The 14,593-nt window shown below is 31.8% G+C and overlaps 1 protein-coding gene across 8 annotated transcripts in view; it reads right to left on the bottom strand.

Moving 5' to 3' along the window:
• LOC143252767 (uncharacterized) overlaps positions 1–14,593 on the bottom strand; it is a 183,940-nt gene that overhangs the window by 106,659 nt on the left and 62,688 nt on the right. For 7 of the 8 annotated variants that reach the window (XM_076505426.1, XM_076505429.1, XM_076505425.1 and 4 more), the window contains exons 8-12: positions 13,730–13,828; positions 13,054–13,152; positions 4,111–4,308; positions 904–1,101; positions 331–528 (exon numbers count right to left, since the gene is read on the bottom strand). In XM_076505426.1, the coding sequence (XP_076361541.1) occupies positions 331–528; positions 904–1,101; positions 4,111–4,308; positions 13,054–13,152; positions 13,730–13,828 (792 nt within the window). The remainder of the gene's footprint in view (positions 1–330; positions 529–903; positions 1,102–4,110; positions 4,309–13,053; positions 13,153–13,729; positions 13,829–14,593) is intronic. The other variant, XM_076505427.1, reaches the window with a different exon arrangement.

The raw sequence follows: 14,593 nt of genomic DNA on the forward strand, positions 1-14,593 counted from the left end.
TCTAAATAGAAAAAATTGTTCCCCTAAAGTCAGAAAAAAGTTCTTGAAATCTGTACAAAAAAAGGATTAATAACAATAAAATAAATGGAGGAAAAGAGGCACTGGTTAGCAATTTTATGTGGAAATTGCTTTAGTCTTTAAGAATACTACTTTCTTATTCCTAACTCCATTCCCAAAACATTGCACTTAGCTGTGTAATATCAAACACTGAAACAGTTTTTAAAAGTTCTTTTATAATTTTTCTTCTACAAACCAAATACTGGTCATGCCACCTTCAATAGTTTGGGAAATTTTATGAATGTAATTTTAATTCTACAAGAGTAACTGTACCTTTGTAGTAGCTGTAAGAGAAGCTCCATTATCTAACAAAAGAGAAGCAACCTCTTCTTGTCCTTCTTTAGCAGCAATGTGAAGTGCTGTGTACATATCTTTAGATGTGGCATCCACTGCTGCACCATGCTGAATCAGCAGACTCACAATGTCAACGTTTCCAAGTCGAGCAGCAATGTGCAAAGGTGTCTGATGTTCCTTATACAATAACATCATATACATACACATACATATTTTATAAAGGTCTTGTTGACACCAGAACTGTCCAAATGATACCTCACATAAAAATGTAACTGAGAAACTCTTAATAGGAAGTTAAGTAACAATTCAAGTTGCTTCATTCATAATGTTATAATTATTTGAAATTGAAGATTGTGCATTGCATTAAAAAATAAATAACACTATGCTCATACTTCATGCTAAAACCTTTGGTACAAAACAAAAAATGAGAGTTATAAATTCATGAAATCACTCTAGCAGCAAACAATCTTCCAGTATGCAAACTCACATAATTTGAAAATTCAATGTTGTATTGTTAATTGCAATTAAAAATCCATTTCATAAAATACTCACTCTAGCTTTGGCATCTACATGAGCTCCATTTCGTAAAAGAATTCGTATGATGTCTGCCTGGTTAGCTCTTGCAGCTAAATGAATGGGGGTTTCTCCCCGGACTGTTGGGATATCTGGGTCAGCTCCATGTTGGATCAAAAATATAACAATGTTCATATTTCCCATAAAAGCAGATACATGGAGAGGTGTAAGACCAGACTGTGAAATAAAAGTATCCATAGAGAAAATACAATAAAAATATTAATAATTTGTTTAAATCATTTCTAAACTTTAGAAATGTATGTATTAACTTTTCTGTTGCAAGCAATCACAGTGTTATGCTATTCAAACTCTAAAAACAAAGTTAGAATAAAAAAGTACACAACATTAAGTGTAGCAGTTAGTAAAAATCTACAATAACTGGAAACAAACTATCAAAAACACTTGACATTAGAGAAACTGGTTTTAATGCTTTCACACAACCTCTTCAGTCCTCTTGTTTTCTGAAAAGTTTTATCACTGTTTAGCCAATTACTGTTTCTCAACCTTGGTTGTTACAGTGTGATGCAATTACCTATACCTCAGCTTCAAGGCACCATAAACTATTAATAAATGAATAATATTTATTTGATCCTTTTCAACAGTAAAAGTCAATATGGATCCCAGAGCAGATAAGATTCATGTAGAGATTAGAAAAAAAGTGATAAAAATTTAGTGATATGAGTTTAAAGCTTGTAAAAAATTACTTTATCATCTTATATTACATTTAAATTATAATGTTATGATATTTTATGACAGAAAAATAAATGGAGTAAGTTAGATAATTATGCACTTTCAATATTAAGTTAAGCCTCACCAACAAAAACCACTATGTTAGGCTTTGTTTACATTAAGCCTTTCTGTCCTAAGTAATTGATTGTATGGGCGAAGAAAATTACAAAGAAAATGTAAATATGTGTGCGTGTGTGTGTAATATATATATATATATATAACAGATTTAAAACTTTTTATTTTATATTAAACAGCACCTTCTAAATAACAATTTAAAAGATCACCTGGCTTGCTTACAATGTTAATAAGTTAAAAACATTTTTACTGCATGCCAGTAACTGTAAACATGGTGGAACTGTATATGGCACTAACTATTAAAATCAAAATTAAAATTCACAGTTTCATAAAATAAAAACTCTGTAAGAAAATTTTAAAATAATGTAATAAAACACAGAAATTAGTAATTAAAATTTAAAATAAATATTACCATTTTCAATTGTTTCTTTAAAAAAACATATCATAATGAAATATTTTCAAAATTTCAAAGTTTAAATTTATACAAATATCTCATATAAAGGTATTTCATCTGTGGAAGCTAAATAAACTATAGAAAGTTCTTCAATGGTTAAACAGACATCAAATAGTTTTTAGTTGTTTTTTTTTCACAATGCAATATAATGAACTATACAACAGCTGCAACAGATTAAAGCACTAGGCCATTTCATGCTAAGGTAGGAGTAACAGCATCCATGTGCTTAGGCAAATATTTATCAGACTGATCAGTCAAAAAAAAAAAAAGACACCTATATGTACAAACAGTGCTGTCAAAACACCCTAGGGGGCTGGAAATTTATCCTTGACCCAACTACTTTTTGAAAAACAACTTCTAAATATATAGAGTTAATAACTTCATCATCTTAAATATAAACTTGCTGTGTTGTTTGTGATGAAAGAGAACATTACTACTAGATTTTCTTGTATGTTATTTTTTACCACAGTTCCATTCTGTCAGTGGCCAGGATTTTTTTAATCAATTTGTCAACTCCTCTAATGACACAGTTTTTCTTAATTGTGAAATGGATTTGAAATAACTTTTGTGTGCAGGTTGTACATGTTCTCTTAAGATGAAATTTAAAAAAGAAGTTTGACAGAGACTTTACAGAGTTTTCAGTGAACTCACATTGTATAATAAATGGACATTGGACAATATAAAAAAAAAAAAGGTGTGCATGTATAGACTATGATTTAGTCAAAGAACAATATATGTGTATATGGATCATGATCTCGTTGTTCTAAACAAAATATTATACACATTTATTACATTTTATCTTGCAAACAGAAGCAAGCTTAATCTTTTTAATAATTAAAATTTTCTGTCTTGTCCAATTCTTGAAAAGGCCTGTTCAAGGGATGGTGTAATGGGTTTGCATTAATGATTTAAACATAATAAATAGTCTTTCATGTGGTTATTAGTTATTATTTCTTGTACCATTTATATGGAAATTATAAAAAAAAAAACATATGAAATAATTTTGAAACAAATTTTTAAGTTTAATGTTGCTCCAAAGAAAATGGTTTAGCTGTTCAAAAATGCTTAAAGTTTAGCTTCAGGAACAAGATTTAGCTGCCCTAAAAACACTTTAAATTTAATTTCAATGGTAGAGCCATGCTCCCTGACAAGAGATATTGCTCCCTTGACCCATACTGACAGCAAATCCCTTGACCTTCTTCTATTTTAAATAATAACGACAGGCATGAAGAATCTAGTATTTTGTGATATTTTTTGACATTGCACAAACTGAAGACAATAAGCATAGGAGTACAAAGTATCTGGACACAAAAATGTGAAATCAAATAAAAACAGTCATCTTGTATAATGTCAGATATTACATTACATTCAATCTTTACATCCTTAAAGTGAAATAATATATGCAAAGAATGAAAATTGTTTCTTATAGCCATTATCTGAAATCCTGCTCCTTGATTGTAACACATTCTGGTCTATAAAATATGGAGCAATGAAAACATATAAAAAACACTGACAGCATAAAGCCATGTGCATGTTGACAGAGATGAAAACCATTTGTGATAATGAGAAACCCACTTGAAGTAAAAATGCATCTTAGGATGGCTGGTATGGGTATTAAAACTTTTATTAAAATAAAGTAGAGAACAGAGTTTCGACCTGTCAACCTAAAGATGACCTAAAAAGGTTGAAACATTGTTCTCTACTTTGTTTTAATAAAAGTTTTGATACCCATACCAGCTGTCTTGAAATGCAGATGAAAACCATGTTAAAGCGAGCAGTGTATATAAATCAAATAAATAAAAGTGTGCATAAAAGTAGTATTACAAATACATCTCTAAGTTACCATATAATATCAGTATGACATTTTCTTTTACTATATGCTTTGGTATCTTACATGTATACATATATATAACACAAACTACTCATACCTCTGTTCTAGCTTCAATGGAGCCTCCATGTTTCAATAAAAGTTCAACAATTTTGAGTCTGTTCTTCTTACAGGCAATGTGAAGTGGAGTGAACCCATTCAAGGCTCTAGCATTAGGGTCAGCTTTATGATCAAGAAGAATTTTTGCCACTTTGACATGACCACAGTGAGCAGCCACATGCAAAGCTGTCAAATAGTCCTGGGACAAAAAATTGTTATTTGGTTTCTTAAAAAACTTAATTTCTTTTTCTTTTCAACACTTTGACATAAAATTTAAATATACAGGCAATGTTTTGTTAATTTGTTAACTTGTATACAAGAAAAACATTAATGATTATTTTTTGTTTCATCATAAAAATACATGCATAAAAATAACATATACTCTTGAAAAAAAGAAACACAAAAAGGATATTTTTGTTATTTTAAAGAGAAATATATGTAATAACGTTACAAGCTCAGAGTATGTGATGTTACACGTGTTAAGGCACTGATTGTCAGACCAAAATGACAATAAAAGTTGTGCACTTTGAAAACAGAGGAAAACATCGGATTTTTCGCCAAAACGCATGCGTGTCCAATAAATTTGTTTGAGAGATCTGCATGTTCTGCAAGTGCAACATGTGCAAAATCCCCTATAAAAGTGACAGGTTCTCGATTTCCATAGCTCAGTGTTAAGCCACCAACACGCAATACAGTTATGCCAAGACTGACTAAAGCACAATGCAACAATGCCATTGGTCGCTTGGAAGCAGGCGAATCTCGATCAGATGTTGCCAGAGCTGTGAATGTCCACCCAAGCACCATCACAAGGCTATGGAATCGTCACCAACAACATGGATCAACTTGTGACCGTCCACGATCTGGCAGACCTTGTGTGACCACGCCCGCACAAGATAGCTACATCCGGTTACATCACCTTCGGGATAGGACCACTGCTGCAACGTCTACTGCCTCAACCATACCAGGGCTGCGTAGAATTTCCGATCAGACCGTACACAACCGTCGACGGGATTCTTAGGCCCCATGTGCAACCCATCATGGTGAATGTCAACGACGTTTTTCAACATGACAACGCCCGTCTTCACCACTGTCTTCATGAGACACCACGACATCAATGTTCTTCCCTGGCCCTCCAGATCACCAGATTTAAACCCCATCGAACATCTTTGGGACGAGTTGGACCGATGTCTGCGACGGCGACAACCTCAACCACGGACTCTACCTCAGCTTGCAGCAGCTTTGCAGGCTGAGTGGACAGCCATTCCACAGGATGTGATTCGTCATCTCATTGCTTCCATGGGCAGGAGATGCCAAGCAGTTATTGATGCTCACGGGGGGCATACTCATTATTGACGTTGAGTGACGTTAAACTTCAACTAGTGAGCGTGGACTTCGCCTTTGCAGACTTTGGATGTTCAGCAGTGAATGTGCAAAGTTTCACACATGTCATACAGAACTACCCAAAATAAACTTGTTAACAATATGTCTCAAATTTTGCCTTTTGCGTTTCTTAATTTGAAGAGTATATATTACAAAAATTAATCTTCTCTAAGTTTTTTGGTAAGGATCATTCAATATCTAATTAGCTGTAGACAATGGAAAAATACAGTAGATTACTTGTTATTAATTAAAGTGGGATTTGTATGTTAAGGGTTATTTGGAAGGTAAGGTTTTCCTAATATATTAATCTGAAATTGAAGATGAGATTAATTATGTTATACAAGCCAAATCAAAATTAGTCATAAGGTCAAATGCACACTATGGGCCATTAGTTGGTCATGCTGGTCTCAATGAACACTTTATTTATAATATCCTTATCTCTCTTACAAAGCACATGTGCCAAATTATTATCAATATATGTGAATAAACTTGGTATCCAAACATAGCTGATATACCAAATTTTAATACTGCATGAGGTTTAAGTTTTTATTTTTATAAGAATATATTTTTTACAAACTCCTCAATCTCCCCCTCATATAAGAATTGTTAAATTTGTTCTCTTAGGCTTCCCCTTTATATGTATTTATATATACCATCCCTCCTTGAAATACAGAATTTGATATATGTCAGACATTATAATACAGATGTTACTGAGACAGTGTCAAATTTTTCCAGCCTTAAATAATATTTGTTTACTAAGTTATAAACTATAAAACCAAACTCATTTACCTGTCCACTTGTAATACCTTCTCTTTTACAAACAGCCAATAATTCTGATGTTTCAGGCTATCATTTTTAACAAAGAGAAAGGTAGAAAGGTAAAGTTTTCATTCACTGAATATTGTATAATGTGACACTGTTTCCAGTATAAAGTACTCTCAGTTTTGTTTTCAGATGGAAAGTTCATCTTGCAGTGTTCAGATCAAGCAACTATGAGAATTAATTTAAGTCCTTTGTCTTAGTTAGCAAACCAGTTAAATTATAATAGTCATATGACATTGTTTGCTTTGTGCTTGTTATTATTCTGTGTCATTATTTAAGTAAATCAAAATTATTTAGCATAAAAATACTATTATTATAAAAAAATGAGGCTCAACTTTTCTCAACAATCAACAGCTGAAACAAAACAAACAAAGAGATCAAATGTAAGTACTATATTTGTTGTTTTCCCATTTACAATTTTTACTTATTCTTATAAAGGTAATTAAGGTGTAAAAAGTAGAAATTTATTCGATTTTATCAGATAAGATAATTAAAAAATAATATTGAAAATAATTCTTCACAATGTATGCTTTTGAGCAACTCATACATTACATCATTCAACATGGTAACCTCAGTTACAAGTATGAGATTCCAAAGTAATATACAATTTGTGCAACAGAATTATGAATTTTACACACTTCAAAGGGCAATAATACAATAAAATTACATATAAACAAATGTAGACTTTTGACCCTTAAACTATTTAGGATAAACAACTGCAATTTGTGGTTACAGTCAATGTTACCTCTAATTTTTTTCAATCCATGTAACCAATGAATATTTTCAAGTACACCAGTATCTAGGCACAATACAGATGTACACTGCTAGATTTTATTTTAGGGTTTAGACCATCAATCCAATTGGATCATTAAGTTAATTTGCAATACTGTCAATTGGTTATTTGGGTTTTAGACTTTTTTAACTGCATAGATCATTAAGGCCATCAACATGTTGAGACTCCTCACCATTATCAAGGATGTGTGTAGCCAGAATAGTGAAGTGAACAGCACTATTTTAGTTGCTGTTCAGTCATATAGCTTATAAAGAACACTAGTTACAATCTGTAGTCATTACAGAAAGGAAAAAAAGGGTAATTTAGGTTGATTTTATATTTTTTATGATGATTAATAGATAGGTAAAATCTACCAGATCTGTATGAAGTTAGGTTAGAGAAAAACATTTTATATTTATTAAAGAGACTTTAGAGGTTAAGTAAACAAAATTTTAACAATTTCAGATGCAAAAATGTATTTGTATTCTTAACATGAAAATCACTTTGCACTTAAAGAGAACTTCATCACTGACTTGACTCCATATATTCAAGGAGAAATCTTTAGGAAAACTGTTAATTGAAAAAATATGATTTTTTGCACACAAAAGACTCGTAATACTTATTGAAAGCTTGCCAAATTTCATAAAGATACACATATCATTAAAATGTACAGTATAGGAACTCTGGTGATTGCAAGGTTGATCACATCAACCAACTTTGTATGGAGAACTAAGAGATAGAAACTAGTTTTTCACTCTCAAATATCTTTTATAAAGATAATATTTTAATCCTCTTGCTATGTATATCTGTTTCTCTATGTGTCATGAAGTTTTTAATAAGTTACGTTCAAAAGTTATTTAATGTACTTTATTACAATGGTATGTGAATAAACTTGGCATCAAAATGTAGTTAATAATCTAATGCTTTAAATTCTTAATTTTATAAGGCAATATTAAAATAAGATAATCAATTTCTCCAAGAGAATTGTGACATTTACCCTCCAGGTATCTCCTTTTCTCTAATTTATTTATCACCCCTCCTAAAAGTATGCAATTTAATATAAATTAGTCATACTACCATCATCAATCATGCAAAGTAAAATTTCCATATACTTCAATCTTATATGATTACAGAGCCATAAACTAAAAAATCAGACCCCCTTGCCATGCCCACCTGACACATCTTCTCTCTCACAAATTGCCAAAAGTTCTCTCTTACTTTTAGTACTATACTATTTTACCAATATAAGGCCAAAGGTTTTAACCTATCAAATTATGTATTATATTACATTGTTCTCTGTACAAAATATTGTCTTTTCACTTTTAATTCCATGGGAAATATATCAATGAATCAGCTAAATTTTTAATAGTTCTTGTTGCATAGTTCATCTGTAGTCAACAACTAAAAACAAAAACTCAGGTAAGTTATACTTTTCTTTCGCTAAAAATAGTATCTCATATGTATCTACTGAAAATCTATTTTCAGCATAAGAAAGTGATAACTTCCGATATAATACATGCCCCTTTTAACACAACAGCTAGAGTACTACATTTAAGTAGCCACAAGGACTGATGTAAGATAAACAAGAGATTCACTGTGAAAAATATCTGTAGATAATCAAACAGGTGTGTTCTTTAATTGAATGGAAGCACAAATGTGGAGAGTGCACCACTTCTGAACAGGTATGCTCTCAGCCCTTGAAGAAGTGGAATGTCATGAAATGCACAGCAACAAGGTTTCTAGATAGTAAAAGTAAGACCTCTGAAAATATTGTATCAGGTGTAAATATTAAACACAAGTCCCAATTCATCTACAACAAGAAAAATGTAACCAAAAACAAACGAACTCTGGCAGATTAAGAGTCACAAGTACTTAAAAAAAAAAAAAAAGAACATAGATAGACAACTCCAAATTCACCAAGCAAAAATAGAAAGCCAACAGTCAGTTCACAGATTTATTAAAATGGAAGCATTCAATGAGAGATTGTTAGGTAGCTACTCAAACTCAATTGTACAGATGAGATTTCATATCCTGTTCTTAGTATTATGAGACAGATGCTCACACATAAGATTAAAACCAATATATATACAGTGCATGGTGGCCAGGGCAAGCAGACTTTTAGTAATAAATACCCTTCCCATATACACATGGTGCTATAATGCAAGCAACAATAAGGAAGCTTGCAAAAGGCATATGCTGCAAAAAATTCCAAAGGATCTGTACAAGACAGGAAGTACATCAAACTGAACCTGAATTTATGAGACTGTGTCTAAGCCTCAATTCATCCATAAGAATAGGAAGTCATCTTGTATCCTATATTATGAGTAGGAAAATAACAAATCTAACTCAACTATCATGTGGAAAAATGAGGAATGCCTATTTAACCATAGGAACAGAACTTTGTATATCTTGCAACTAGTATTATGAAACTGATAAAATCCCCCAAGCACAATCATAGATGCAGAGAAAGAAAACATCTTGCAATCAGAATTAGCAGGAATGGGGCACCTACTGGTCTCAGATATTAAAGCAAGGCACTATCAACATGAACGTAGCATTAAAAGGAGGATGCATTGTTGGTTGGTCCAGCATATCAGCACACTTGGGATTAAACCTTCAGGACGGTTCCCACCTTTGCCCTCTTCTACTATAGTGGAATGATATTTAATGTTATGATGTATGTTCTACACTCATGAGGAAACCTCCACAGTTTACCATGCCTGTAGTTACAAACTGGGAAGTGAGAATTAAGGGCACCTCAAAGTCCACTTAAGAAAAAAAGGAGGGAAATGTCACACCAGAAAGTTCAATAGAGGGCTGCAAAACACTGTTTTGAAAAGCAGACCACTTCTTATTTATTCAACTGAAGGAGCAGCAGGGATGGGTAGCAATCCCATTATGCTTTACTCCATGAGTGATGATCCACCAAACATTTATTAGAAGTATACATATAAAACATATATATGGTAAGCTGCTAGTGATCTTGCAAAGCATCACATTTCAACAATATGCATTATAAACTTAAAGGTATTTGATGCAGATATATGGGAAAGCATTCCTGACCAGGTAACACTCATCACTGTGTGGGATCTGAATGTATATTAAAGGAAAACGAGGCCCATGAAGAAACAGAAAAATACACTTATCCAAGGTGGAGTCAAAACTGATGTATGTAGAATTACCACAGGAGGTAGAAAATATCCACCAGAAAAGGACAAGCAAGGTGCTGTAGGTAATGAGTAACAAACGTCTGAGAGTAGTCCACATTCCAGCCTGAAAGATCTCCTCCAAAAGATAATAGAAACAGGCCACTACAGATATGTCAAGTCTGATGAGGTGAGACACAATAAAGATTATGCCACTCTGAAGATAGAGAAGGGTAAACCAACCAAATAAGTTGAAAAACCCAACCCATAAGGATGATGGGGGAGAAGTTATGTAACACAAAAGGGTTCCACAGAATAAACAAATGTGAACCACAAAAAGAATCTGTATATGCCACAAAGCACCATAAAACCTGCAAAGAACACGAGGTGATCTGGATCTGAACTGAAATAAATATGGGATATTAAATGGTTGCAAAAGGTTATGATAAATGATTAGCAAGGGACAGTGCAGAGTATGCAACCTAGTCATGTAAACAAGGGACTCAAAAAAATCAGAACAGCCCCTAAAGAGGGTGTTACGTAAAAACAGTTCCATCCTTAAATCTCCGAGGAAAAACAAACTCCCATGAGCAGCATGTCTTTCCCGAGCAAGTGTCAACAACAAAGTAGTCAGGTAAGCAGTGAAAGGGCCAATGAAAAGAGCCTCACTGAAATTGACCATAGAATGGGTATGAGGTCTTCCAAAAAAATCATTGAGAGAGCAACAAAAGGCCTCAGACAAAATACACAAAGAAGTGAAAGTGTTAGTAAGTGTAAGATGAATGAGAAAATGACACAGAAGCTTTAGAACTAGAACTCCAAAGGAATAGCAGCAGATCTAATTTTTGGGAATGCAAATAAGGATGTGAAGAACAATAAAATGCTAAAAGCATTTTGTTCAAAAATTAGAAACAGGTCAAGGCATACTAACCTATTAAATTAACTGTAATGAAAAACCATTGTAAATGAACCTCAATGTCAGCTAGGTTGAGAATCTCACACAAAAGAGGAAGGAGAGAAATCATAGGAAACACAAGAAACATTCAAAATGTGATCAACTTGTGTGATTAATAAAAGGAAAGAAGTAGAGGGTCTGACTTCTTCCTAAGATGCAGGAAGTGGTTGTATAGCAAAACAAGAAGCAGAAAAAGTCTGTCTAAATCATCTTTGTCTTAAACATTGTCATCGGCATTAAGAGGCACATGTTAAATTATCATCCTGAGCTTATGTGGTACAAAGAATAGTGCATCAAGTAATAAAATTTCTTTTCAATGTATTAGAGGGCAGTGGAAGGTTAAGAATATTTATTTATTGAGTGTAGGTGTGTATCGTATCAGAAGTACTATATTTCCTGTTTTTCTTATTTATTCTTTATTTATTATAATAACGGTATGAAAAATGTAAAACCTAGAAACTTCTTAAGTTACTTAGGTTAAATACAGAATAATACCAAAAACATTCACTAGCTACACTCACAAGTAGTCCATGCATCATACAATTTGCGAGATATATGTTCCTCAACTAATATTCCACTTGCTTGGTGAGAATATTTGTTAAACACAGTTCAAAGAGCAATGAAACAATAAAATTTAGTAGTGAACAAGTGTATACTGTTATTAAGTTTAGTACTTAAAATAAACAAATATAATTTCATCTTACAATCAGTAATCATTTCAAACTTGAAACATCATAAAAACAGAGCCATAAGAATGACCTGTATACACAGAAACAGGAGACAGAATACAGTGTTGCAGCCCTGAAAACATCCGAAAAGAAGCAAACCACGTGTACAAGGCTATATCTGAAGACAGTACATGGTCAACAATGGAAGGGAAATCTGCCGAGAAGACCCAAATAGAGGGCAGCATAAAACAAGAAGAGCTAATCTTGGGAGAAGAGGAAGAGTACCACATTGGAAATATTTCATTAACCTCCCCCTTTTTTTGTTTTACAAAAGACTGTTAATGACTACTTCAACTTTCCAAAATTAAGATATACAACACATCTTAGAAGTTTTAGTATGGACACTATAAAGTTCAATTTGGGGACACTTTTTAGGTTGATTTGACTAAGCCCACAGTAAGAGAGTTAACTTAGCATCAAAAACTGTTTATCTTTTATTGATCTGGGTGTCATGTTTATGTGATATTTATATACTTTAATCTGAAACAAATAAAACTTTAAAATATGGCTATATGGCAACTAACTTTTTCATTGCCTTGATTCTAAAATTACTGATTTCATTGTATTTTTATTTGCAGTGTCAATGTACTCTTTTCATAATTTTCCTGCCGTATTTTGACTTATCAAACAAAAACTTATCTGACATTTGCATTGATAAAATGAACAGCAACATAAAAGAAAACAGAAACAAATTATGTGAGATGTATTGAACATCAAGCATTTATTAATGTTTAAGAAAATCTCATTTGCCTTCTCTTGTTTTCTATCTCTATGTCAGCTTGTATTTTTAAGGCTATTTCCATGTGTCTGAGCTACAGCAGTAAAACGTTTAAACAACAACATGATTTTTCTGTACTATAATAATAAAAAATGTAAGAGAAAAAATGTTTCTGAAGGACCTTACATCACATAATATAGTAATTGGAAACTTATAGCCCTATACCTTCAATGGTTTAAAATTAATTCTCTTATTGTATTTTTCAAGGAACTTTTGAGAAATAAGCTCTGTATCATTTTTAAAATAACTTATTAAAAACTATTTTAATCAATTTTCCTATACTTCTGTATCAAACATAAACAGAGATGATGCAAATTGCAATATTAATATGTGTAAATAGCTCTTGTAAAACTTTCTACTTACAATTGTGACATCATCAACTGGAGCCTTATGATATAACAAGGTTCTAGCACAATCTACATTATCACCTTGAGATGCCATGTGAAGAGGAGCGAGCCCATTCTGGAGCAACAAATGAATAAAAGTTACCCTAATCATTCAATTAAGTAAACATTTATAAATATATTTCAAAGAAAAACACATATTCTAAGCTGGTCATTTGATTTTTCAAGTATCTCAGTATTCACACAATTTTTTTTTAAATCTCAGGTTCAAATATTTTTCTTTATATATGCAAAACCAGTTTTATGTACCAAGTCCTGTCCTTTCCCCAAGCTGCAAAAGTGTTAGAATAGACAAAAATTACAATAGTTTTATTGTGATAAAAAATATAGGGTTCCTAAATTGTTCTCTTTTTATTTTTGAACAATACTAATGTCTAATATTAAACAAAAGAAAAAATTAACATTTGTCTAATATTAATGTTTTCTTTGTAATAAATAGTTGAAAGCTTTTCATAAAGTAACATACAAACTTCAAATATGGAAATGTGACTAAATACTTTATCAATTCACTGAATCACGTGTGACAGAAAAATTTTAATTTGGTATGTAACATTTTTTACAAGGTATTTCACAGTATATTGTACATAAATTTCAAACTTTAAATAAATATTTTATTCACATAGATTTTACTTTACCTTTGTTTTTGCTGTAACTGGAGCACCTCTTTCAAGCAATAAGTCTACAACCTGATCATGACCACTACGGGCAGCACAATGCAGTGGTGTTAGACCATCCTATAAAATGAAAAAAATTAACATTTTGCATAATATTCTATCATTAAGTATATGTATTGAAAAATCTTTTCTGAAATACAGAAGTAACATATTTTAACTATTTTAATTAAAAACAACACAATCAGCTATCTGTGCTCAGTTCAACATGAGATCAAATCCTTAAGTTTTGGCATCAAATTTTCTGAAACTTACCATCATGCATGAAATAAAACTAAGTTAAATGGAACAACCACTGAGATAATCTATAAAAATTCCATAATAAAGAACCATATAATTGGAAGTAAAAAATAATGATGTTTTTAGTTATGAAGTCTGAAGCATCTTTGTAATTAAAAGCATCACATATAATTGCAGCAAAAAAATTAAAATCAACAAATACAATAAAAAATTTATTCAATATTAGAATTATACACAACTTTGATCCATTATCCATTACTAATATCCTTTTTCTGATGAATATTTTCTGATGAATACAATAATTGTCTGGAAACCTAAAAACAGTTGATTCATATTTAACTCTTGACTGAGTTGATAGTGAACTAACACTACCTAAAACTTATGAGTCCTTTGTGTGTCATACCAGAATACTGTTCAGATGTATATTTTAAACTCTTACATTAATCTGAGGCAGATACAATGAAACATAATTGTTATACATTTCCAAGACAATTAATTTTGGACTACACTGAATACATATTTTGAGTAATAAAGCGACCAAATTTAGGTTTCTTATTAAAATAAAAAATACAACTGTCTTCTAAATAG

The sequence above is a fragment of the Tachypleus tridentatus genome, chromosome 6, assembly GCF_004210375.1.
Source record: "Tachypleus tridentatus isolate NWPU-2018 chromosome 6, ASM421037v1, whole genome shotgun sequence".
Lineage (NCBI taxonomy): Eukaryota > Metazoa > Arthropoda > Merostomata > Xiphosura > Limulidae > Tachypleus > Tachypleus tridentatus.